Source organism: Lampetra fluviatilis, chromosome 24, assembly GCF_964198595.1.
Source record: "Lampetra fluviatilis chromosome 24, kcLamFluv1.1, whole genome shotgun sequence".
Lineage (NCBI taxonomy): Eukaryota > Metazoa > Chordata > Hyperoartia > Petromyzontiformes > Petromyzontidae > Lampetra > Lampetra fluviatilis.
The window spans coordinates 7,922,699-7,945,901 of record NC_136298.1 but is presented as its reverse complement, the minus strand read 5'-3'; the positions used below and the strand labels follow the sequence as shown (position 1 = coordinate 7,945,901).

The following is a 23,203-nucleotide window of genomic DNA, read 5'->3' as shown; positions in this document are numbered from 1 at the left end:
ACCTGTCACAGGTGCGAGCTAAAGTGCCCCCTCGGGATAGAGTCATTTTTTTGGGTGACTTCGATGCCCGAGTTGGTCATGATGCTGGCAACTGGTCTGGAGTGATTGGAAGGCATGGGCCAGATCAGCTCAATAACAACGGCAGGAGGCTGCTAGATTTTTGTGCAGCCCATGGGCTTGTAATTACCAACATGCTGTTCCGGCATTGGCACATCCACACAACATCATGGATGCATGCCGGGTCTAAGCAAGAACATCTGCTGGACTAAATAGTGATGGAACAGCAGATGCGGGCCCATTTCCTTGACACCAGGACCTACCGTGGAGCTGATCTGCCCACTGACCATCGACTTGTCATCTGTAAGATGTGCCTGCCATTATTCCACTCCGGTGGTGGGTGTACACCCAGGACCCCATTCAAATCCAAAGTGGCATGGTCTCAGCTAGCTGATGAAAGTTGCAAGCGAGAATTTCATCATCGCTTGCAGCTGGGGTTGGCATCGTTCACCACTCCTCCAGATGTCGAGGGGAAATGGGCGAGATTTAGGACTGTGGCTCATGCAGCTGCAATGGCTGCTTTGGGTATACGGTACAGACCTCTCCAGAGACCCTGGCTGACAAAGGAGGTGTTCAGGCTGGCTGAGAAAAAGCGCCAGGCCCACTCTCATTGGCTACAGCATCCCACGTCAGAGAATGAGGAGGCTTATCGCAGCCTTCACTCAGAGGTTCGAAGAGCCATGAGGCGCTGCAAGGATGGGTGGTGGTCGCGGGTTGTTGAGGTGATGGAGTCTGCCTCAATGGCCCGCGATCACAAATCGCTATTTAACTCCATAAAAAAGTAACCTGCAGCACCATACCTATTACCATCATTAGGGGGAAGAACGGTGATCCAATTTCCGACCCCCAGGAACAGGTTTGCAGATTTGATGAGCATTTCTGTGAGGTCCTGGGGGAAGGGAAATCCCTCAGCCTGAAAAACAACGTGGGACAAAGTAGGGGATGACCCTGCTGAGGCTGCGGTGCCTCAAATATTGGAAGAAGTCACCCCCTGTGAGTGGCTGGCTGAGGTGCCATTTGTTGAAGAAGTACTGAAGGCGATCCGAAGTCTGAGACCAGGAAAGGCACCGGGCAGAGATGATCTCCCAAGCAAAATGTTGAGGGAGGGTGGCGTTTGTGCACAGACTGCCCTACATGACATCATAACAACAGTCTAGGCCACTAGACGGGTTCCTCAGGATTGAAAGAATGCCCTGGTGGTCCCTCTCTTTAAGAAGCTGCTCACTCAGAGGAGGAGTTGGAGGCGCTACTGCTGAACCTGCAGCTTGCCACTAAGAGGTGGGGACTTACCATCGGCCCCACCAAAACGAAGCACCTGCCTGGGTATTTTGTACCATTGGACACTCTACCCCCACAACTCCCAATTGGTGATGGGGCAGTTGTGGAGAGAGTGGAGAGTTTCCCATACCTGGGCACAGGTGGTGCATCAGCCATCATCTCAGTCAGTCGACCGGTGGCACCTGGGTCTGCCCTGTGACCTCCTGCCAGCGGGCGTTCGACATTTCACGTGGCCTCGATGTGCACATAGCCTGGCAAGTGTCATGGTGACGTCACTGCCACTTAGTGGCGAATGGCGGTTGTTGAGTGTGCGTGTATGTGTGTGCATGCATGTGCGCGTGTTTGTTTGTGTGGCCAGCAGCGGTGTTGGGGTAAGCGCGTTGTGCTTCTAGTTCGATTCCCGCTCACGCCCAACACCAGTGATGATGATCTGAAACGGTCCTGGGCCTCCCTATAGATTGACTCGCCCTCGATGAGTACCTGGTGCGGTGTGCAAACATCGTCACGAGGGAGACAAAGGCAGCCGGGCGTCGTGCTGGCCCACCCACCCCCTCGTGTGCCGTTCCGGCCTTCATAGGTGCTTGCTAACAGCACTTGCCCCTACCGTCTGTTAAGGTTACACGGGGGATCTTCGTCTTTGTTGTGCACGTGTGTGCGTGGTGCGTGCACACATACCGACCTGAACTGGGGGAGTGTGAATAGGAAACGGCCCCTGGTCTTTCTGAAATAGTTACGGATTTGGCAATCGAAAGACGCACGCACGGAGGAGGCTCGGCTATTTTTGGTCGAAACTGAAAATGTGCCTCTCCGGGGCTTTCCTGTAAACCTGATGACACACGTGGTGGTGGTTGTGATGGTGATGATTTTGGTGATGAAGGTGATTGTGATGATTATTGCGATAATCATGATGGTGGTGTTTATTATTGATATTATTGTCGTGATGATGATGATGACCGTGATTATTACAGCGGTGATGATATTGTGTGAGGTGGTTTTGATGGTGATGATGATGATGTTGATTTTGGTGATGAAAGTGATTATGATAATGATGGTGGTGTTTATTATTAGTATCATCGTGATGATGAAAATAATGTCCATGAATATGACAGCGGCGATAAGAAAGGACCAAAGAGTAAGTGTGGAGGTGGTTTTGATGGTGATGGAAGTAATATGATTATAATGCTGCCGCTGCTCCTGCTGCTGGTAATAGTGGTGATGATGATTTATAGAAATGATAATGGCGTGGATGATCATGATGATGATGATTGTGATCGTGGGGACGATGGCTTTAGCGATAGTAATGTTAATGATGGCCTTCCATATTGTGCTGGTCATGGTGGCCGTTTGACCATACTTCACCACGCCGGTCAGCACGTGACGGCATTGGACCAGTTCAGGTATCCCTCACCACTGATGCTAGCCATGGCCGGGAATCAAACTCACAGGTCACCAGGTTCATCGCACAGTGTGCTAACCACTGCACCACCACTCATACATACATACATACGCATGCATGTGCATAATTAAGCAAGCTCGGATAAATACTGCGCGCACGTGGATTATGTAACGCTTTATGTAACGCTTTCCAACGTGGTCTTGTCTTTAGTATTTTTTTTATTAACTGTGAGAAAGCTACGGAGCAGCTGTCAGGGCAGAACGTAGTTGTATATTTGCAAATCGGTTTTTTTTGCTGACTTTTTATTCTCTCAAGTTTTGAGCCACGCTTTGATCTACGCGACCTCTTTGGCCTTTTGATACGCTCTGAAGAAGGGGCCATTGCCTGAAACGTCGCCCGCCCCCCCCCCTCAAAGACCTTTCCTTTTAAAAGACCCCGGTGTTATTGACGAATTGTGTTGCGCCTGTTAAGCTCCACTGTCGCTCGTTCATTTTTGGATCGTCTTTACGGAGAGTCGCAGCGACCCCCTGCCACCGCCCCAACCCCCCTGTGGGTATTGCCTACTCCAGTGGGTATTGCCGACCATAGCTGAGGTTCCTGCAGCGCGCAAGTCAGATGTGAGATAAAGTGTGCGTGTGTGTGCGCGTGCGTGGGTTTGCACGCTGCGCTACGAACCCGGCGACCCGAGTTCCATTCCTGCTCACCGCCAACACTGCTAGCGACTATCTGATCCGGTTCTGGGCCTCCCCTATGTCGATCCAGCCTCAAATGAGTACCCGGTGTGGTGTGTAAATATCGCCACTGGGGAGACAAAGGTGGCCGGGCGTGACGATGCTGCCCCCCCCATCCCTTCGTGTACCGTGCCGGCCTTCATAGGTCCTCGCTTGCAGCACTCGTCCCAAAAGTCTGTCGAAGCTTTGCAGGGAATCTTTGTCCTTTGCCCGGGTGTATAGTTTGTGTGTTGTGTACACGCGCCTGTGTGCGCGCGCGTTGCCCCGTGGGTTTTGGGAAGCAGATAAAGTGACCGCCTGCGCGTTATCGTTGCCGTGACGAATGCACGGGGGCCAGGCCGTTTCCAAGCGGCCCCTGCGTGCGTGCGTGCGTGTTGTGCGATTCCCACTCACGGTCACCAACACCCAAGTGACCATATTATCTGAATCGGTCCTAGGCTCCCCCCCCCTCCCACCTTGATGGATGCAAGCCGAGATGAAGTGATGCCGCGTGGGAATACATCAGCAGCACGGCAGCCGGGCGTGGTGCTGGCCACCCACCCCCCTGTGCATGCCGTGCCGGCCTTCATAGGTGCTCGCTAACAGCACTTGCCCCAACAGTGTGTTCAGGCTATACGGGGGATCTTTGTCTTTTGTGTCCGTGAGCACGCGTGAGTGAGTGTTCACGCATTCCCCTTGTGTTGTTTGCACTACCTTCAGCAAGTGCCACGTGCTCTTGTTATGGTCAGGGGTTGAAAGAGGAAGGGGGGGGGGTGAGTTGGGGGGGGATAGGATTGGGGGGGGGTAAGGTCGGCACTTGACCCAAGAGGCTATTGAAGGCGCTATGGGGATGTTTTTTTATTTTTAGGTGTCGTGCATATATTGTACTCATCTACATACTGTACATGCACGCAGAGACGCACACACACACACGTACACCCATGCACGCTCAAAGACAAAGGCAGTCTGTTGGGGCAAGTGCTGTTCGCGAGCACCTACTACGAGGGCCAGCACGGCACACGCCCGGCCGCCTTTGTCTCCCCAGTGGCGATGTGTGTGCACAACGTGCTCGGCCTTCATTTGGGGCTGAGTCGACCTAGGGGAGGCCTAGGACAAATACAAAGACTACCCCCCCCTCCGTCTAGCCTTGTTGTGGAAAGTGCTGTTAGCGAGTCGCACCTGTGAAGGCCGGGACAGCACACGAGGGGGTGGGTGGCCAACACCGCATGCGCACACACACACACAAGTCACAGTTGAAACCAAGTTAGTGAGCACCTATTAAGGCTCACTGGTGGCACAGCCAGCGGAGCGAGTGGTGTGGCCAGCACCGAACATTCCCAGCGGCACCGACGGCTCCAGTAATTCAGGGCCCTCCTTTGCGTCCACTCAGCATAAACAGAGCACGTAGTAATGGTTTCCCTGAGATGACTTTTCGCTTGGAATGAGATCTCCTCCCAGAAATGGACCCCCTGACTCACGACTGAGTCATGGGAAAGTGCAAAGTAATGGCTTTCCCCTAGGTTTACTTAGCAGGAAATTAATTCTTGCTCCGAGCCTCATGTTTGCACACCGCTCCGTGCAGGGGGAGGGTTAATATAAAATGACCGACCGCCCGCCCCCCTGGGTTGACTCAATCGAAAATGTAAAATCGGTGGCTTGGCAGAGGCCACGTGAGTGGCGGCTGACGTGGCCACGGGCTAGGCGCAGTCCGAGGCCACGTGCAGTGTCGAAGGCTCGCCGGCAGAAGGTCACGGGCACAGATCCAGCTGCCACGGGTTGGCTGACTGAGACGACTGGCATATGCGTCACCCGCGCCCCCGACGCACCCACACACGCACACACAGGTAGATTGTATGCACACACAGGGACATACACACACACACATACCGTGCAAACATGCGCACGGGCCACATACTTTCAAATAACTCTCGCTTATTAACATAAATAATTCGGTATTATGGTTACACATCCCAAGTGCATTCTGATCGATGTAAGTCTCCGCCGTGTATGGTATTACACAAGTATGTGGCACGTGGTGGCTCCTTGTGTGTTTATGTGGGGGGGGGGGGGGTTAGCATGCTGCGCAATGAAGCCGGCAACCCGAGTTCGATTCCCACTCGCGGCCAATGCCAGTGACGATTTATCTGAAAATCGGTCCTGGGCCTCCCCTAGGTCGACTCGGCATCAAATGAGTACGTGGTGAGGTGTGTGTATGTTGTATGTTGAACTTCTTTGGGACCGCACGTAGCCGACCATGCTAATCGGACGTGTGTAGTAAACATCGCCACTAGGGAGACAAAGGCGGCCACCCACCCCCCACCCCCTCATGTGCCGTGCCGGGCATCCTCTAGGTCGACTCAGCCTCAAATAAGTACCTGGTGCGGCGTGCAAACGTCGCCGCTAGGGAGACTAAGGCGGCCGGGCGTGGTGCTGGCCGTCCAGCCCTTCGTGTGACTTCGCAGGTGCTCCTCGCTAACAGCACTTGCCCCAACAGTCTGTTAAGGCTATACAGGTGATGTTTACCTTTGTGTGTTGGCGGTAGTGTTGTGGTTAGCGCATTGCTTGTTAATTGTGCTTGTGCTCCACTATCAACCAAGGCAGGGCAGCAGCAGCAGCATCATCATCATCATCGCGCGCGTGTGCGCGTGTGCGCGTGCACTCGTCGCAATGCCAGTGAACGCATTCCTGCTCTTAATTTTTCGTGGTGGAGTATTTTTTTTTGTCGGGTGTGTAACTTGAATTCCGACACGCGGGGCGTAGCGAGACGACGCAGAAATAGACGCGCCGGCTGGAATTCACAAACGCCGCTTGGAACGCGACTGTGCGGTTCGTTTCTTAAACTTTTTTTTTGTTGCGTTTAGTTTCATTTTTTTCTCTTTCCCGCGTCACGCGGAATGTGGCGAAGGGGGGGGGAGGTTTGGTCTAGTTCCAAGAGCGAGCTGAGACCGCGTGGGTTTTCCGAGTAGACTGTTAGTGTGTGACTGAGACTGTGTGTGTGAGACTGTGCAAAGTGAAACCGAGACTGCGAGTGAGACTGTGCGAGTGAGTAAGTCTGCGAGTGTGACCGTGAGACTGAGACTGTGAGACTGAGTCTGTGTGTGTGTATGAGTATGCTGGACAGAGCGAGACTCTGTACAAACTAAAACATACGGAGAGAGGGGGAGGGACGGCTGCAAACACAGAAAACGCGACACAGAGACAGACAGACAGATAAACACAGACGGACACACGCAGAAAGGTATACTTAGCGCCCAACCATGCGTATATCAATATCTGTTATTTTCCGGATTCATAAGTGGGGAGTTTTTTTGTGACTGTTCTCGGAAGCCTTATAGTCACTATACATACACCACACCACATGCACCAAGACGTTATGAATCCCTTTCAAGAATTCACGTGTGAATCATTCGCACGCAGAAAGAGCAACTTGATTCCCACGATAATTAACCCAACAAGATTCTGCCTCCACATCGAAAGTCACGTGGGGGATTTCCTGCTGAAATGAGAATGAAACTAGTGCTGATATCCCGTTTGTGGCCCGAAGCCATTGGTGGTACTGATTTTATCGACCCACCCCCCCAATAGGGATGATGATGATGGGCTGAGTCATTCCCCCAACCAGGAGTTGAACTTGCAAACCGTGAAATTACGAGCCGCTCGCTTTACCGCTGAGCCGCTACCCAGCCAATTCTTAAGGGCACCGTAGGTCATTTTGCTTCACGATGCACATTTGTTGACAGCGTCAGCTCTTGGTCAATCCACAGCAGGATGAAGGCCTCCCCATTCTGCCGCCACCCTTCCGTTGTCTGTCATCCGCCTTTCGTGTAGGAGGGCCTAGGTTCGATCCTGACGCTGACGGCAGCTGTATATTTGGAGTTTGCATGTTCTGCCCATGGTCGCGTGGAATTTTCTCCGGGTCCTCCGGTTTCCCCAACACCCCCGCATTTCGAATCAACGTGCGTGTCGAGTATTTGGCTGCTATAGACTTCCACGCGATAAGCCACTTTGTTGGGATATCAGTTGCGATAGTTAGTTTGCTTTTGAAAAGGAGCTCAATAGCTCAGTGGGCCTTACCTGGTCAAATAAAAATAGTTTAGTTTTAGTTTCAATCATCGCCCGCGGCTGTCAACCGCATGTGTAACGGAAACAGTCGTTTAGCGCGGCGCGTGTGTTGACTTTATGTTCAATCAACCAGTTTGCTGAGCACGGGCACCACCACTAACAACGGGAAACGTCTTACAAAGCAACGCACCCGGTGATAGCTTCATCTGCCATATAATATATTTTCCGGCTCGCCGCTAGACTAGATTGTTAACTACCTCGCCTGGTATACAAGAGGTCGTGGATTCGATCCCGACCTTGACGCCTGTATAATTGGAGTTTGCGTGTCTCTCTCTCTCTCTCTCCACGCGGTCGCGTGGATTTTTTCTCCGGGTCCTCCGGCTTTTCTCTCCACATTTAGAAACACGCGTTTAGAGTATTTGGCTGCTTTAAATGTCCACGTGATGAGTCACTTCTTTGAGCTGTCATTTGTGGCCAGCTCGCGTCTGAGAAAGAGCCATATAGCTCAGTGGGTCTTACCTGCTAAAGTAAAAGTAGTAGTTTTAGAGGCGTCACATGACTACTAAGTAGCCACGCAGGAGTCGGTGGTGGTGGTATACTGGATGTGGTGTGCTTGGTACGGAATCGTTTTTTATCCCCCGGGCCGGCCGGTCGATCAGGACAGGCCGGGCAGAAGTTATGCCCTGATTAGGGGAAATGTACTGTGCAGGAAATAAAAAAGGCATCTTTATTGAAATGAGCGAGGTTTATAGGAACATGGGAGGAAGGATAGAAATAGGGGGGGAGGGCGAGGGAGGGGAGCGGGGGGGGCGGGGGGGGTATTCCAAAGGAAGCAACTTCCCTTCTACGTGACTTTACCGAAAGACCCAAAGAATATGAATTCCTGCAGTCGCGAAAGCTTTAAGTCAAGATTCAACTTCCCTTTCTCGCGCTGTGCGACATTCCGAGCTGCCTCCCATTCGTCGAGAAGCGCGCAGTCACAACTCTGCCGACTGAACTTTCAGCAGTGCTGCTCGTTGCTCTGGCCGCTTGCTAGGGTTTGGCCTTTCGGCTTCGTGCACACAAACCCACCGTGATTTTTTTCTTTAAAAAAAAAAGCCCCGCTAAACAGAAAGCGATGGTTTTCCAAAAAAATTATAATCCCGAGTAACTTTTATTGAACCCCGGTCTTAATAAAAACGTGTGCGGGGAGGGAGGGGGGAAGGGGATAGTGGGAGAGGGGGAGAGAGTTCCATTGTGTGCGGGGGGGGGGCGGACGGTGGGGGGGGGTGGAAGGAGAACGAGGAAAATAAGTTCCGCGTCCCGCCGCACAGATCCGAGGGGAAACGGCGCCAATCTGGCGGAGGGGATCTCCGCGGCAGCCGATACAGAGCAGCCGAATCGCTGCTGTTTCACCATTTCCAGCGATTTGCGCCCAAGAGCCCTTGCGCCGCCGCACACCCCCACGCTCCGGTCGAACCGAGGCGGCCTGCCCGCGCCCGCACGTGTCTCCTCCAGCGTGCAGTCGCGGGATTAAGATGACCTTTCATTTCGAGCGAGTCACCGGTCGAACTAGTTAGTCACAGCGGCTACCACCGCCGTCTTGCTTGTCGGATTCAAGGGTCGCGGTCACCGTGGGTGGGAAACTTTTTACACCGGTTTTTTGCAGACCGATGGTTGCGCCGTGTTTGGAGATGTGGGCCCTGCCCTCTTGAGAGAAGCCAACCCAGCAGCGCCAAAGACAAAGATGCCCCCCCCCTCCACCTCCCCCTCCGCTCCTGTAGCCATAACAGACTGTGAGCGAGCACCTATGATGAAGGACGGGACGGGCGCACAGGTGTTCACTTGAGGTCGAGTCGACCTAGCGGAGGCCCGGTCCTGCGGTTCAGATCAAGCACGGGTGGCCGGGTTCGCAGCATAGTGCGCTAACCACTGCACCACCGCTCCTCGCAAACACACGTACATGCACGTGCACATGCATAGATATGTATATGCATGCATGCGATTTACATGCGTGTACAGTATACAGTACATAGATGACAAGTGGAAGGGAACGGTGGCACGGTGGTTAGCGCGTGACGCTACGAACCTAACGACCTCGGTTCGATTCCCGGTCGCGGTTAACGTCGGTGGCGAGTGATATCCGAAGGGGTCCTGGCACGGCTTGGGGCATGCCTTTGTCCAGCCCTGGGTGAGGTCGTGACCGCTGCGAGGCATCGCTTGTGTTGTTTATTGGCCTCGCAGCAGAAGCACTGGCGTCATACTTCCCCGCTTTAGCGAGGTCGAAGTGCACGAGTGGAGGTGGCGTCTGGGGGGAGGAGAGAAGTGGGGCGTTGAAAAACAGCAGCAGCTGGAGTCCGGGAGTAGCAACAGCAGCAGTCGGCAAGGACTTGAACACTAATTTCTTTAGAACTGCTTTTTGTGTTTAGTTTTGTTTGCCCACCCGCCCACACCTCCGATTAGCACGGTTGGCAATGTACGGCGCGAAAGAAGTTCAACATAAATCCGGTCAGCAATACCGGTAACAGCAGCAGTGGTACAGCAACAGCAGGAGGAACAGCGCAAGGAACAGCAGTTGTAACAGCAGGAGCAGCAGCAGCAATAACACAACAGCAGCAGCAGGAATAGTAGCAGAGGCAGCAGCAGTAAGCAGCATTATTAGCAAGAGCAACATACAAAAAAATCAGCCGCAGTTTTTAACAGCAAAGGGGATCAGCAGTCACACCAGGAGCGGGAAGCAGCAGCAGCAGCGGCGGCGGTAGCAACATCATAACGACAGCACATATATATTGCCTTCCGGGCAGACACTTATGAAACTCGTAAAAAAAATATAAACCTCACAAATCCTTGGGCAACACATTTATCAGCAGCCCTCTTCTGTAGCAGGCAGCCCGCCCACCCCCCCCTACCCGCCCTGAGCCAGGGCTGTGCGGGAACATTGATGAGCCAACACATTTGCAGATTGAGTTTAAATGTGCAACACGCGGCCCCGCTCTATCTCCCCGCTCTCTCTCCCCGCCCACCCACCGTCCATAGCTTCCGTTGCTCGCAAAATGAAGTCACGTTTCCTCGTCGAGATGCGAGTTTGAGAGCTAAAATCGGCATCGTTGGGTGTTGTTGTTGTAGTTTTTGTTGGGTGATTTTTTTGCACGTGTGCATTGCTTTTTTTTATTCGCCACAAACGTCGTTCGATTTTTTCCGTCGAGACCTGCGCAGCGTCGCGTTTAAGGGCTACGAACATCGGGGCTGCAGCATGCGGCTCGCTCGGAAGCGTCTCTCTGTTTGCCGCAGCAATGCACAAGCCACCGCAGTGGTTTCATTTATCACCTTTGGTTATTTCTTTTAAATATATTTTTATATTGCACCTAGGTATTTTGCACCTGGGTATTCCATTGAGATGGAACGTCTCGCTTTTGCGAGGGTCGTCCTGGGTGTCCATTGACACGCACGTATCAAATGCCTAAAGACCAGAAAATACAAAGATCACCCGTATAGCCTCAACAGGCTGTTTGGGGCAACTGCTGCTTGCGAGCACCTAAGAAGGCCGGCACTGTGAGAGTGGGTGGCCAGCACCGTGCCTGGTCTGCCGCAGGACTTTTTTTACATGTCACTGCACCACCGATCCTGGCACACGTGCACATATACACCCGCAAAGCAACACCCATTTTTTTTTACGTGTATAAATCCACTCGCGTGTAAAAATGATTTTTTTTAATGACACGTTATTCAAAAATATCTCGCAAATCACGCGATTTGAATAAATACATTTCAAGCAGGGCGGCCTGTTTATTTTTTTGGGGGGGGTGCCCCGAGGAGTTTTATTGACTTTTACGAACGTGATTATGAGATCACCTTTGGATTCACGCGAATCAACCATCCTCCGCCCCCTCCGCCTTCCCCGTTTCAAACGGACAGAACTCACCACCGGCTCGCGCACGCCACGTGGCCGTTGTATCCGGCCCAGAGTTTCACAAACTGCGCCGCCGAGTGCAGCACGCACAGGCCACATCCAACGTGTAGCGACGCAACGACTCCCCTCCCGTCCCCCCACTCCCTTTCCCACAAATGAGACGTCACGGCGATGCACTGGCGCGGTTATCTTGGCTTGGCCACCTGATGTGTGAAATTGTAGCCATGCATCTCCGTCAGCCGTACGGAAGGAAGAAGAAGCAACGCGCAACCGTCAAGCCACGTCCACCCGCGAGCCGGCCGCTCTTTGCACACGAGGGATGTTGTTGGGTGCTCTCAACACACGCAGAAACGCCTCGTCGGGGTTCCCGTTGCTCCGTGACCGCTCAAGGCTCCTCCGCAGGGGTGCTCTCTCGTGCCCGGTGGCAGAGACTTCACTCTGCGCTGTCCGTGATAAACGACGTCGACGTCGTCGTCGTCATCATCAGTCATTTGTGATTATGATCATCGTAATCGCGACTCATGATCGATCTCGCCGCTCCTTCTCGCTTCTGCGACGTGCACTGATCGATCTCGCCGCTCCATCTCCGGGGCGGACCGCCCTCTTGGGTGCTCGTTCTCTCCTTTGGCCGCCATCATCATCATCATCATCGGGCGGTCTCGCCCGTCGCTCTCCACCCTGACCCCAGGCGCATGCCCCGCCCGGGCCAGCCCTGCTCGCTTGTCTCCGCGCCTCCGATTAGCACGGTTGGCTACGTACGGTGCGAAAGAAGTTCAACATACCATACATACGTACATACACATCGCGTAACATCTCCGATTTGCGTGCGTGCCCTCTTGTCCATGCGTTTCCTCTTCCTGTTTCTCGGCGTAAGTCCAAGCGTGCGCCCCTCCACGCTTCTTTGCGCACCTTTCAGCTTTTGTTTCCGTGTTCTTGCTCGGTTGCCGTGTTGCTGATCCATGCCAGAGCTGGTGATGAATGCGTAGCACCGATTGAAAACTGTGGTTTTTCTTAAGGCACGCACGCACGTTGGCATGTTTCCTGTCGCAACTGGATAAACTTCAGTTTTCGCCAACGTACGAAGGAAAGGGACTCGCTTCCTCGTGGTGTGCATGTAAATAAATCTGATATCGATTTGGGATGCTACCACCAAGGTGCATTGTGGTCAGCAATGCACCGGACTCGCAATCCACGCAGTCGCCGGTTCGATCTCCCGGCCCGGCCGTTGCAACAGCGAAGCTCGTCCTTCGAATAATCAACCCTCCGTGGTCCAGCCAGCGACGTACGTGGGTCGCACCGCGGTTTCGGTCGATCGGCAGGTCCGCCTTCTGGTGGGGTGAAGTGTGGGTACCAGAACCTCTGCAAGACACCTCGTCAGGTTGGAAGAGGTTGACCAAGATGCCTCCCTCTGGTAGAGATCTGGTAGAGCGCGGCTCTGGTAGAGAGGGGCTCTGATAGCGGAGGCCCCCCTTGCACCAGCAGTGGCGGTGAACGAGCACTTGCAGGGCTGCACCTTTGACTCCGTTGACCTGCACGCGTTAACTCTTCGTAGCCTAAACACAAGAAATAACAAATTGCACAAAGGTGTACATCTCGTGTGTTTTGTCACCTTAAAACACAATTTATTTAAATACAAACCCGGAGGAACGGGGGGGGGGTGGGGAAATAAAAGCAACGAAAACGATCAAGCGGGGGCTTTCGCGGGGCCGGAGCTTGAGGCAGAACGATTTGCAGACCGTCTCTGGTCTGAAGGTGACAGCGACGAAATATGTCGCTTGCTGCTCAAAGGAAGGAAGGAAGGAAAAATAAACCGAGCGAGCAAACAAACAGACGGCGAACAGACGCACTCCTCAATTCGGAAGGAGTTTGGCCAAACATCGCAGTGCGCTTGGCAAGACGCTACTGAGAGAGCGTCTTTGAGACCCTCGTTGAAGCTTTAACCGGGTCGCGAATCTCACTCGGTCCGACACGATTGCAAATAGTCGTCGCTGTTGTTGTTGTCGTGGAAGTAGCAGCAGTAGTCGTGGCTCTTACGATGTTGGTGTTTTTGCTGCGCGCTGCTTTGGCACGATGTCTGACGCATTCCATTCCTCGTGAACACCCCCCCCAATCCCACATTAGCATTTAATTTGCACGCGATTTGCATGAAATGCAACCATCGCTTCTCACTTGCACACGATACGTAAGGCGTGATTTGCAAGCGCGAATCAGCGATATTCATGTCAGGGGGGGGGGAGCCTCCCGTTAGCTTCGTCCAGGCCATGGACGGGAAACGTCGGACACCGCATCCGAAAACTGCACCGCGGACGAAACCGCGAAAACGCACGTGGGCGGTGGTGAAAAAACACAACCACCAAAGTGTCCCCTTTGACCCCACGCCCCCCCTCCTGCCCCCCCTCCGCTCATCACCCCCAGAGCCGACTTTGTCCCCGGGCGTGATGTGAAACCGCGTCCGGTGGTGGTGTCACCGAAAAGAAACGCTGTCGAGCGAGCGAGGTCACGGGGGGGTGGTGGTGGTGGGGGGTGGTGGTGGGGTGGTGGTGGGGGGTGGTGGGGGGGTGGTGGGCGGTGGTGGTGCGGGGGATACCACCTCGACCCCGTCGTCTTCCCATCGTCACGTGCTCACGAGAGCCCTCGTGTCGAGTGGTGGCGTTTGCGGCGGTGCAGAGAGAGGGTGGCCGGGTGGGGGCAGAGACGGATCTAGAAACTGGGGGGGGGGGGCGGGATGGGCAATCCTGATATTTCAAGCTTTTTCTTTTTAAATCGGGCCCTACGTTCATTTCAAAAGCAAATCACCTGACGTGCGCTCTCCGGCGAAGATCAGTCCACATCGCCGGACACCGCCAGCTCCGCCACGACTGGGGGATTGGGGCAGAGTGGGAACTCGATCGAGCCTTTGGGCCTGTTCCTCGTGCTGGCAACTTGAGACAAGATTTATTGTGTATATGCATATGAGATTACATGCATGTAATCAATCAAGATTGCACGCATATCATCAATTATATGCATATCATATTCTGCATATGCTCTATCTGATTGATTTCTGGTATAATCAATCTCTGGTGTCTTAAGGCGCGATTGTATTCAAATCGTGCCTTCAGAAGCAACTTATAGAATTGTGAGAAAAAATATTTTGCAATCGCCGTCTTTCGATCTACTGCTGGATGCAGGGCCTCAACGTGCCGTGGTGGGGGGGGGGTATCTCGACCATACTTTACCGCTCTGTGTTGAAACGGGGATGGGGCCAAGATCCGTTCAGCTATTTTGCTCGTCACTCAAGCCAGCCATGCCCGGAAATCGAGCTCGGGTCAAGCGGGGTGGAGGGCGCCAGAGTGGGCGGTGCGTGCATCGTCTGTGGAGCCTCTACCGGGGGGGGGGAGGGATCTTTGTCTCTGTGAAGTTTACTGCTCCGCGTGTTTTCAGTTCCTCGTCAGGCTGCGTGGGTGGACTTCAATGCCAAGAATCTTGCGTGCCACCGAACTTCCTGGTCGCCTGGATAGTGCAAATATGTGTGTGCGTGTGTGGAAGTGAGGGCGATTGTGTGCCCAGGTGCATGTTAGAATGCACTTATTTACACGTCAATATACGCGTGTTTGTGTACATGCGTGCATGCATGTGCATGGCAATATGCGTGTATATGTGGAATGCATGTATGTGCATGGAAGCGTGTGCGTGTGTTTGGATGCATGCACGTATGTTAGTGTATGTGTGCGTCTTTGTCTTTTGTTTACCACTGTTGAATAGGGAGTGGTGGCGCAGCAGTTAGCGCGCTGCGCTTTATTGATTCCCGCCCACGACCCGAATTCGATTCCTGCTCACCACCGATAAATAACAGGTGGCGAATATATGCACCGATCCTGGGCCTCCCCTAGATCGACTCAGCCTTAAATGACGACCTGACTACCTGCTGCGGTGTGCAAACATCATCAGCACTGGGGAGACGTTGGCCACCCAGCACGTACCCAATGTAAGGTGCTCACTGACAACACTTGCCCCCAGCAGGCTGTTGAAGGCCACGTGGGACATCTTTGTCGTTACCTAGCACCGGCCCTGGGTACATCGATACTATATTCATATTTGTAATAGAAGCAAAGCAACAAAGGCAATGCAAAGCAGATGTGATGTTGGTGGAGTGGGGGGGGGGGTGGTTTTATAGCTGCAAACTTCACGTGAGTTATATCTCCCACGGTTGGAGAGTAATCGAGTTAGCTAATTAGCCTGTTGATTTGCAGTCGTGCGTCCGCACGTGCCGATGTAAAAAGGGTCAAAGTTGAGGCCTGAATTTGTTCGCTCGCTCGCTCAGCACTTCTGGCAGAACGAGCGTCAACCCGAGCCACCTCTGGATGGAAACTTGGTCTACTCTACCACGTGGGCCACGTGTGTTGTCACGTGGGCCACGTGTGTTGTCACGTGGCGGGGGAGTGGAAGGAGGGGGGGGGGATTTAAGACCTTTGCCCTTTCAACTGCCACGCCGCTGCATTGTGGAATCGAACCGGCAACCGCTGGGTTGGCCTCTGCCATTGCACCACTGTGAGCGCGCGTGTTCATACACGGTACGTAGCCGGAGGTGATGTTGGAGTTCACTCTTAGAGAGGCTTTTCTTGACCCCCCCGCCCCCCTCAGCTGCCCCCCCCCCAACCGCTGTGAGAACCCGCGGCGACTTCCGTGCCGCTTACGAAAGTCGTCACCACTTCTGCATTTCCTTCTCGACTGGGATAGAGACAGGGGGCGTGGTGGTGCAGTTGCTGCTGTTGCTGGTGGTGGTGATGATGATGCAGCTGTTTTTGGTGGTGGTGGTGGCGGTGGTGCAAATGTTGATGGTGGTGCAATTGGTGGTGCAGTTGATAGGCCGAGTGATTGTGGTGCAATTGGTGATAGTGGTGCAATTATTAGGGGTGGTGGTGGTTGTGGTGCAACTAATAATAGCAATGGTGGTGCAATTGGTGGTGGTCCAGTTGCTATGCAGATTGGTGGTGGCAGTGCAATGAATAGTTGAGGTGGTGCAGTTGTGGTTGACAATTCAAGTTGGTGGTGGTGATGGTGAAGGTGCAAGCAATGTGTGGTGATAGGTATTGAGCAGTCAATGTTAGTGTTGGTGCAATTATCGTTGGTGGTGGTCGAGTAATAATTTGTGGTGGTCCCTCTGCGATTATTAGTGGCACAGCTGTTGACGGTGATGGTGGTAGTGGTGGTGATACAATGGATGATGGTCTATGTGGTGCATCTATTGTTGAAGGTGATGCAACAGATCGTGGTGGTACAATGGATGATGGTCTATGTGGTGGGTCGGGTGCTATGAGCGGGCCCATCCATAGGCTGGTGCAAACAGAGACACGCCAGCGCACACAGATACAGAGAGGCATAGAGACAGAGACGCGGAGGTCATGAGGTCGGTGGCGTTGTTAGGTGGTGGGGGTCGCAGTACCGGGCGAGGGGACAGACCCAAGCTAGCGACTCTGTATGCAAATGGTCCGTGGTGGAGGTGGGGTGTGTGGGGAGTTTCTATTTCCATAGTAGCCACATTCCTCGCACGGTTTAATCACCTGCCCCCATCACCCCTCCTCCTCCCCCCCCCCGACTTGCTCCCTCCCCTTCAACTCTCCAACTTGCACCAAAATCCACTTCCCCCTCCCTCCCTCCTCTTGCTGGCACCTTACATCTCAATCACGCACCACCCAAGTCTGCAAACGGTCGCAGTTTATTGGTGCGGTAAATGCGAGTCAGCCGGGTCCAGTAGGTAAAAGAAGACGCGGCGTATTCTTCATGCACCTTGTCTCCCCCCGTACCCCCCCCCCACCCCGCGTAAAAATATCACTTCTTTTTTAATGCCGAGTTGGGTTTGGGATCGGTTCTGATATTGATCACGAATGCTTGATGCTGCCTGGAATCTAATTTATTATAACGCTGCGAGCTAATCACTGGTCCCACCCCTCCTATTTGTATTAGAAGTGCATGCGCACGTATGTCGACTAAGCCTCGAATGAGTAGCTGGTGAGGGGTGTAAACAGCGCCACTGGGGGAGACAAAGGTGGCCGGGCGTGGAGCTGGTCACCCACCCCCTCGTGCGTCGTTCCAGCCCTTCATATGTGCTACTCACGAACAGCACTTGCCCCAACAGTCTGTTCAGGCTATACGGGGGATCTTTGTCTTTGTGTGCATGCAATGCATGCGTGTGTGTGTGTATGTGTGTGTGTCTGAAAATTTCTTAAGTCTGTTGCAAAAAAAAGCAGTGCCGTGTGTACGCACAGACGCGCGAAGAAGATTGGTTTCGCACATGGGTAGACTCGCTCGCCGCGACAATGCTCAAAGTCTCGCCGCCAAATCTCTTGAACAATCCCTGACATCGCTTGCCACTCGAGTCGAGCCGTGGCTGGGAATCGAACTCTGAACCACGGCGGTGGCCACCGCCGCCGCCGCTCCTCCGCCCTGCAGAAACAGCAGCAGCGACGAAATAATAAATAAAATGCGTTTTTTGTGTGTGTGTGTCGGGTTGTTTGCTTTACGACATATCTGCCGTGACGCGTAAGCTGCTCTTTGACGATCAGCAGCGGCTTCCTGCCGGGAACAGGAGTGACCGGAGCTGTGACGCGTGGACGCGTGGGCAGAGGGTGTGAGGGGCGGGGGGGGCGGTTGAATTGCAAGGCGTCTGTGCCGCTGCAAATGCCCCTTACCCCGGAATTTTTTTTTAATGTAATGACATTCACCGATGGTTATACCGGCCACTCGCATGAGCGAGTTGGCACATTGATGCCGATTGATGATACGTGCACGACGACGACGACGATGATTGCGCTTGAGGCTGCACGCACCTGGACGCAGGGACAAGCACTTGGCACCCCACGTGTGCATCATTGTCTGTGCCCGCGTCTCGTCGTGCGGCAAACACGCAGCCGTTGTGCTTTCAAATAGCCCTGCAAGTGCGTGCATGCGAATTGTGTGCGTCTGTGACTGGATACGCGCATATGCAAAAATGCAGTAATGCATGTGTCTATATAATAGACTGTGTGTGTGTCGTGGTCAACGCTGCGGTACGAACCCGGAAATCCTGAGTTCGTTTCCCGCTCACTGCCAACGCCGGTGACGATTATCTGAACCGCTCCTGGGCCTCCCCCTAGGTCGACTCGGCCTCAAATGAGTACTTGGTGCGATCCGTAAGTATCGCCACTAGGGAAACAAAGGCGGCCGGGCGTGGTGCTGGCCACCCACCTCCTCGTGTGCCGTGCTGACCTTCATAGGTTCTAGCTAACAGCACTTGCCCCTACAGTCTGCTTAGGCTATACGAGGGAATCTTTGTCTTTGTGTGCCTGGTGTGCTGTATAAACATCAGCACTGGGGGAGACAAAGGCGGCCAGGCGTGGTGCTCGCCACCCGCCCATCTCGTGACGTCGAAGCGCAGGGCCCCCCAAAACGCGGGGTCCCGGGACGGTCGCCCCCCCCCCCTATTTTCGCCGTACCCCAAGGACGTGCGTGGTTGTAATGAATCCGTCCGGTGTTTAATTTAACACGCGGCTAATCGAGCTTTATGCAATAGCCGACTCGTCGCTAAGTGAGTGACGGGTCTGTCCACAGCGGCCTTCCCACTTTTCCTTTAAAGTCGACGGCAAGATTCAAGTTTCACATTTCATGAGTCGTTGCGCGCGACTCCTCTGCCTGCTGGCTGCTCTGGCGGATAATTACTGCTGCAAGGCTCGGCTTTACAAGGCTCGCCTTCCGAGCCTCGTAGTAGCGTCATCGTCATCGGCAGCAGCGGCGGCGGTAAGAGCAGCAGCAGCAGCAAGCAGGATCTGACACATGAAAGGGTCCGGCAGAGCCTTTGAGACACCCGATTCCAAGTGGTCTCTGGCGAAAGTTGAGACCCATTGTAGCTTCTGATGGGAGCTGGTGGCGATGATGGAAGATGGAGTGTGGAAAGGGAGGTTCGGAGTTTTTCTTTGGCTTTTTTGTTGTTGTTGTTGTTGTGCATCGCTGTTATTATAGCCAGACGGTGGGAGGGGGAGGGACTCGCGGTAATTTTGACGCTGCCGAACTAGGTTTTGAAAGCGTTTAATGCGACAACTCTGTCCCGTCCTGTCCGTGCATCTGCAACGGAGCGGGGAGCCTGGGGGGGGGTGGGGGGTGGTCTATAATGCTCTTAAAGATGATCCCGTTCGAGTGAAACTTTAGCCTCAACGTGCGTCGCTGTCCAGGAACTATACTCCTGAGTAAAACCGGACAAAGTGATTTACGTGCCATTACGTTGAACTTCTGTCGCACCGCACGTAGCCAACCGTGCTAAACGGAGGCGCGGAGATGTTCGCAGGGAGCGTCCGCCCGAAATCTCGCGAGACACGAACCAGAGCTATCCGCGTTTCGCCTGACAACCACCCCCCCCTTAGCTCCCGCACGGCTGATTGAACCCTTCCGCACACACACACACACGCGCGCACACACACACACTCGTACACACACACACTCGCGCACACGCACACACATAAACGCGCGTGCTGCGGAAAGTCATTTAACATCGATGTTATCCCTCGTGGATGCCGTCGCGCTAAAATAAGGAGCGACCGAGCGTAGCCGAATTCTGTGCCGATTGTGTCGTCTTTAACTTAACGACCGTTGCTTTTGCGTCTCTGCGCGCATGGCCCGGCGCTGTGCGTAGCTCACCGCTTGCAGGTTGCATTCTGCGACAGCGGACTGTCTCCCGCTCGACGCCAGCCACTTGCGCGCCGTCCACTCGCCGTGTAAGCTATACGAGACGAGAGCCCTTTGGCTCCCGTGTCTGCCTTCGGACGTTGGCGTGTTCAAGGATTGTGCGTGTCTGTCGGTGTACCCCGTACCTGTCTGCATGGGGAGTGGTGGGTGCAGCGGTTAGCGCGCCGCGCTTCGAACCCGCCAGCAGCTCGCGTTCGATTACCGCCCACGGGCCGCCAGCACCGGAGACGATTATCCGTACCGGTCCTGGGCTTCCCCTCCCCCCCTCCTCCCTAGGTCGACTCGGCCTAAAAAAAATACCTGGTGCGGAGTTTAAAACATCGCCACTCGGGGCGAGGTGCTGGGCCACCCGCCCCCTCGTGTGCCGTGCCGACCTTCATCGGCGCTGCTCGCAAGCAGAATTTCCACCTAGGGCCTGCTCAAGGCTATACGGGGAGGCGGGGGGGGGGTGAGGGATTATTGCCAGCGACACAAACACATGCCCCGTGCTCCCCTTGTACAGCATTGAATTTTCACCGCACCTTCTTTGGGGTACACCTTTGAAATAATGCCCATCTACATTGAGACCCCCCCCCCCCTCCCTTCGCCTTTGTCCCCCTCCCCCATTCACGGATTGACCCCCGCTTCACAGAAGCCCTGCCGACCCAATTGATGTCCCCTAAAGGCCACGGGGTGGCCCCCCCCGCCCCCTTTTAATATCGCGCGGGGTATTTCACTGAGCGCCGGGGTCCACGGAGGGGATGAACGCGGCATAGGGGACAGAAGGAGCAGAGGCGGCGCTCGGTGCTGCCGGGGCCGTCGCGGCTAACAGAAAATAATAAAATTTGCCGACGATTTACGTCGAAGTTGAATAAAGGCAGGGGGTTGAACAGCGAGGGAGTCCAACGGGAAGAGAGAGAGATCATGGCGGCGACAGCGACGGCGTTCGTGGGAGTGGAACGCTACGTGAGGATCGCACGTGGCTTCGGGGGTTTCGCTGCGACTTTTTCTGAAGAATAAGGGGAAAACAATGTAAAGGTTACATTGTTGGTCGAACGTGTATATGTGTGTGTGAGAGTGAGAACGTGTGTGTGTGCAAATATGGTTCTGTGGTGTGTGTGTTGCTTCTATAAGTGTGATTGCTGTGTGTGAGTGTGTCCTTCATAGATGCTACTCGTTACGGCACTTGCCACATCAGTCTGTTAAGGCTATACGGGGCGGTCTTTGTCTTTGTTACGTGATCGTCTGTGTAAGAGAGTGTGATGATTGTAAGAGCTAAACGGTGTGTAAGTATACGTCTGTGAGTGTACGTCTGTCTGTGTTAACGGTGTGGGGGTGGGCGATGGCGCAGTGGTTAGCGTTTACAAACCCGGCTACCTGAGTTCGATTCTCGCTCGCGACCAATAACAGGAGTGAAGATATGAATTGGTGCTGGCTCTTCCCAAGGTAGACTCTTGGTGCGGTGTGTAAGGCATCACAAAGGTGGCCAGGCGTGGTGTTGGCCACCTTTCCCCTGTTGTGCCACGTGGGCATTCATCAGTGCTCTCTAAGTGCACTTGCCCCACCAGCCTGTGGAAGGCTATACTGGGGCAGGGGGGTCTTTGTATCTGCCTCTTGAGTGTAGTTGTGCGCTACTAACCTGAGCTCCTCCCCGCTCAATGGCTCACATCAGTGGCGAGCGACGTGATATGCGCCGGTCCTGGTTCTCCCCCGCATCAACTGAACCCAGCTGAGTACGAGTATCTGCCGCTGAGCTGACGACGGCGGCGACGACGACGACGGGGCGTGCGTGGTTCGGACCGTAACCCGTGATGCTTTTCAACTATTATGTAGCCAGTCTCTCAGCACGGTCGCTCTCTCTCACCCTGAAGAAGAAGAAGAAGGGTCATTGACTGAAACATCGGCGAGTATTTTTCTGGTCGAACGACAACGAGGAGGAGGAGCGGGTCTGTGCTGAGCTTGCGTTTCCCCCTTGTCTCCCCGTGTCTGTCTCCAGGTGCGAGAGCCCACGCCGGTGACCTGAGCCCCGGAGAGCTACAGCCGAGCGCCACCAGCCGCCAGCCGCCAGCCGCCAGCAATGTCCAGCACCAACAACATCGCACAGGCACGCAAGATGGTGGAGCAGCTGAGGATAGAGGCGAGCATGGAGCGGGTAAAGGTACGACGACGCTCCCTCGGCCCCTCGCTCTGTGTCCCTGGATAGCTGGGTGATTTGGTTGGCTGCGTGGGTGACTGATTGGGTGGCCGAGTGATTGTTGGTGCAACCCATAACCCTCAACCGCCCTTCTCCACCGAGGCCAAACATTTCCATGTCCGTGTGGAGTGAGAGAACTTGACGCTGCTGCAGTAGCAGTAGCAGCGGATCACCCGGGATACTCGCGCTTGCCAGATGATTTCCTTTCATCATTTCCCTCCTCGTGTCATGCCGCTTACATCGCAGACGATGTATATTGTTCGAGTGCCTGGGAGAAAAAACGCACGCCGGTTGATGCTTATGCGGCGTTCGTTCCCAGTCGGTGCGTCGAGCCAAGATGACAACCCCGAGGGTTTCGCGCAGTTGGCCTCTGCAGATTATAGTCCCAGGGTTTTGGGCGTAGGCCCTGCACCCTGTCGCACTGCGGGCACCCCGTGGCCGAGTCTGCTGGACAGGGCACGGAGCACGGACGAGCACTCGATGTTGACGGGGGATCGTGAAACTCGCACTTTCCTTGGCAGCCTTTAAACTGGGCATTTGTGTCCAGCGTTGAGCCGTGCTGTGCTTTATCACACTCTGTGCTTTGGCCCTGACACTACGCTGGCTCTTGTCCGTTCCCTCGTGAGGCCGCTGTTGGAGCTCTCTGTCCGCTCTCCCCGTGTGACTACCCCAGCCGATAAGTGACCCCTGGTCTCAGTGCCCTCGCATCTCATCGTAATAGTCTCATCTAAGCGTATAATAGGTCTGTTGAAGTCTGTTGCGTGTATGTATGTATGGGGAGCAGTTAGCACGCAGCGCTACGAACCTGGCGACCCGAGTTCGATGCCTACTCACGGCCAACACAGGTGACGATTATCTAAACTAGTCCTGGGCCTCCCCTAGGTCGACTCAGCCTTCAAAATGAGTACCTGGTGCGGTGTGTAAACATCGACCACTCGGGT

General features: G+C 54.2%; 1 protein-coding gene across 7 annotated transcripts in view; it reads left to right on the top strand.

The window, feature by feature from the left end:
• The window catches only part of GNG7 (G protein subunit gamma 7), a 261,780-nt gene that overhangs the window by 221,122 nt on the left and 17,455 nt on the right, over window positions 1-23,203 (top strand). For 2 of the 7 annotated variants that reach the window (XM_078867611.1, XM_078867612.1), the window contains one exon: window positions 22,065-22,226. In XM_078867611.1, coding sequence (XP_078723737.1) covers window positions 22,146-22,226 — 81 coding nt within the window. In that variant the 5' untranslated portion in view covers window positions 22,065-22,145. Of the gene's footprint in view, window positions 1-20,797; window positions 21,101-21,741; window positions 21,802-21,830; window positions 21,972-22,064; window positions 22,227-23,203 lie in introns of those variants that run through there. The other 5 variants (XM_078867614.1, XM_078867615.1, XM_078867617.1 and 2 more) reach the window with 5 other exon arrangements.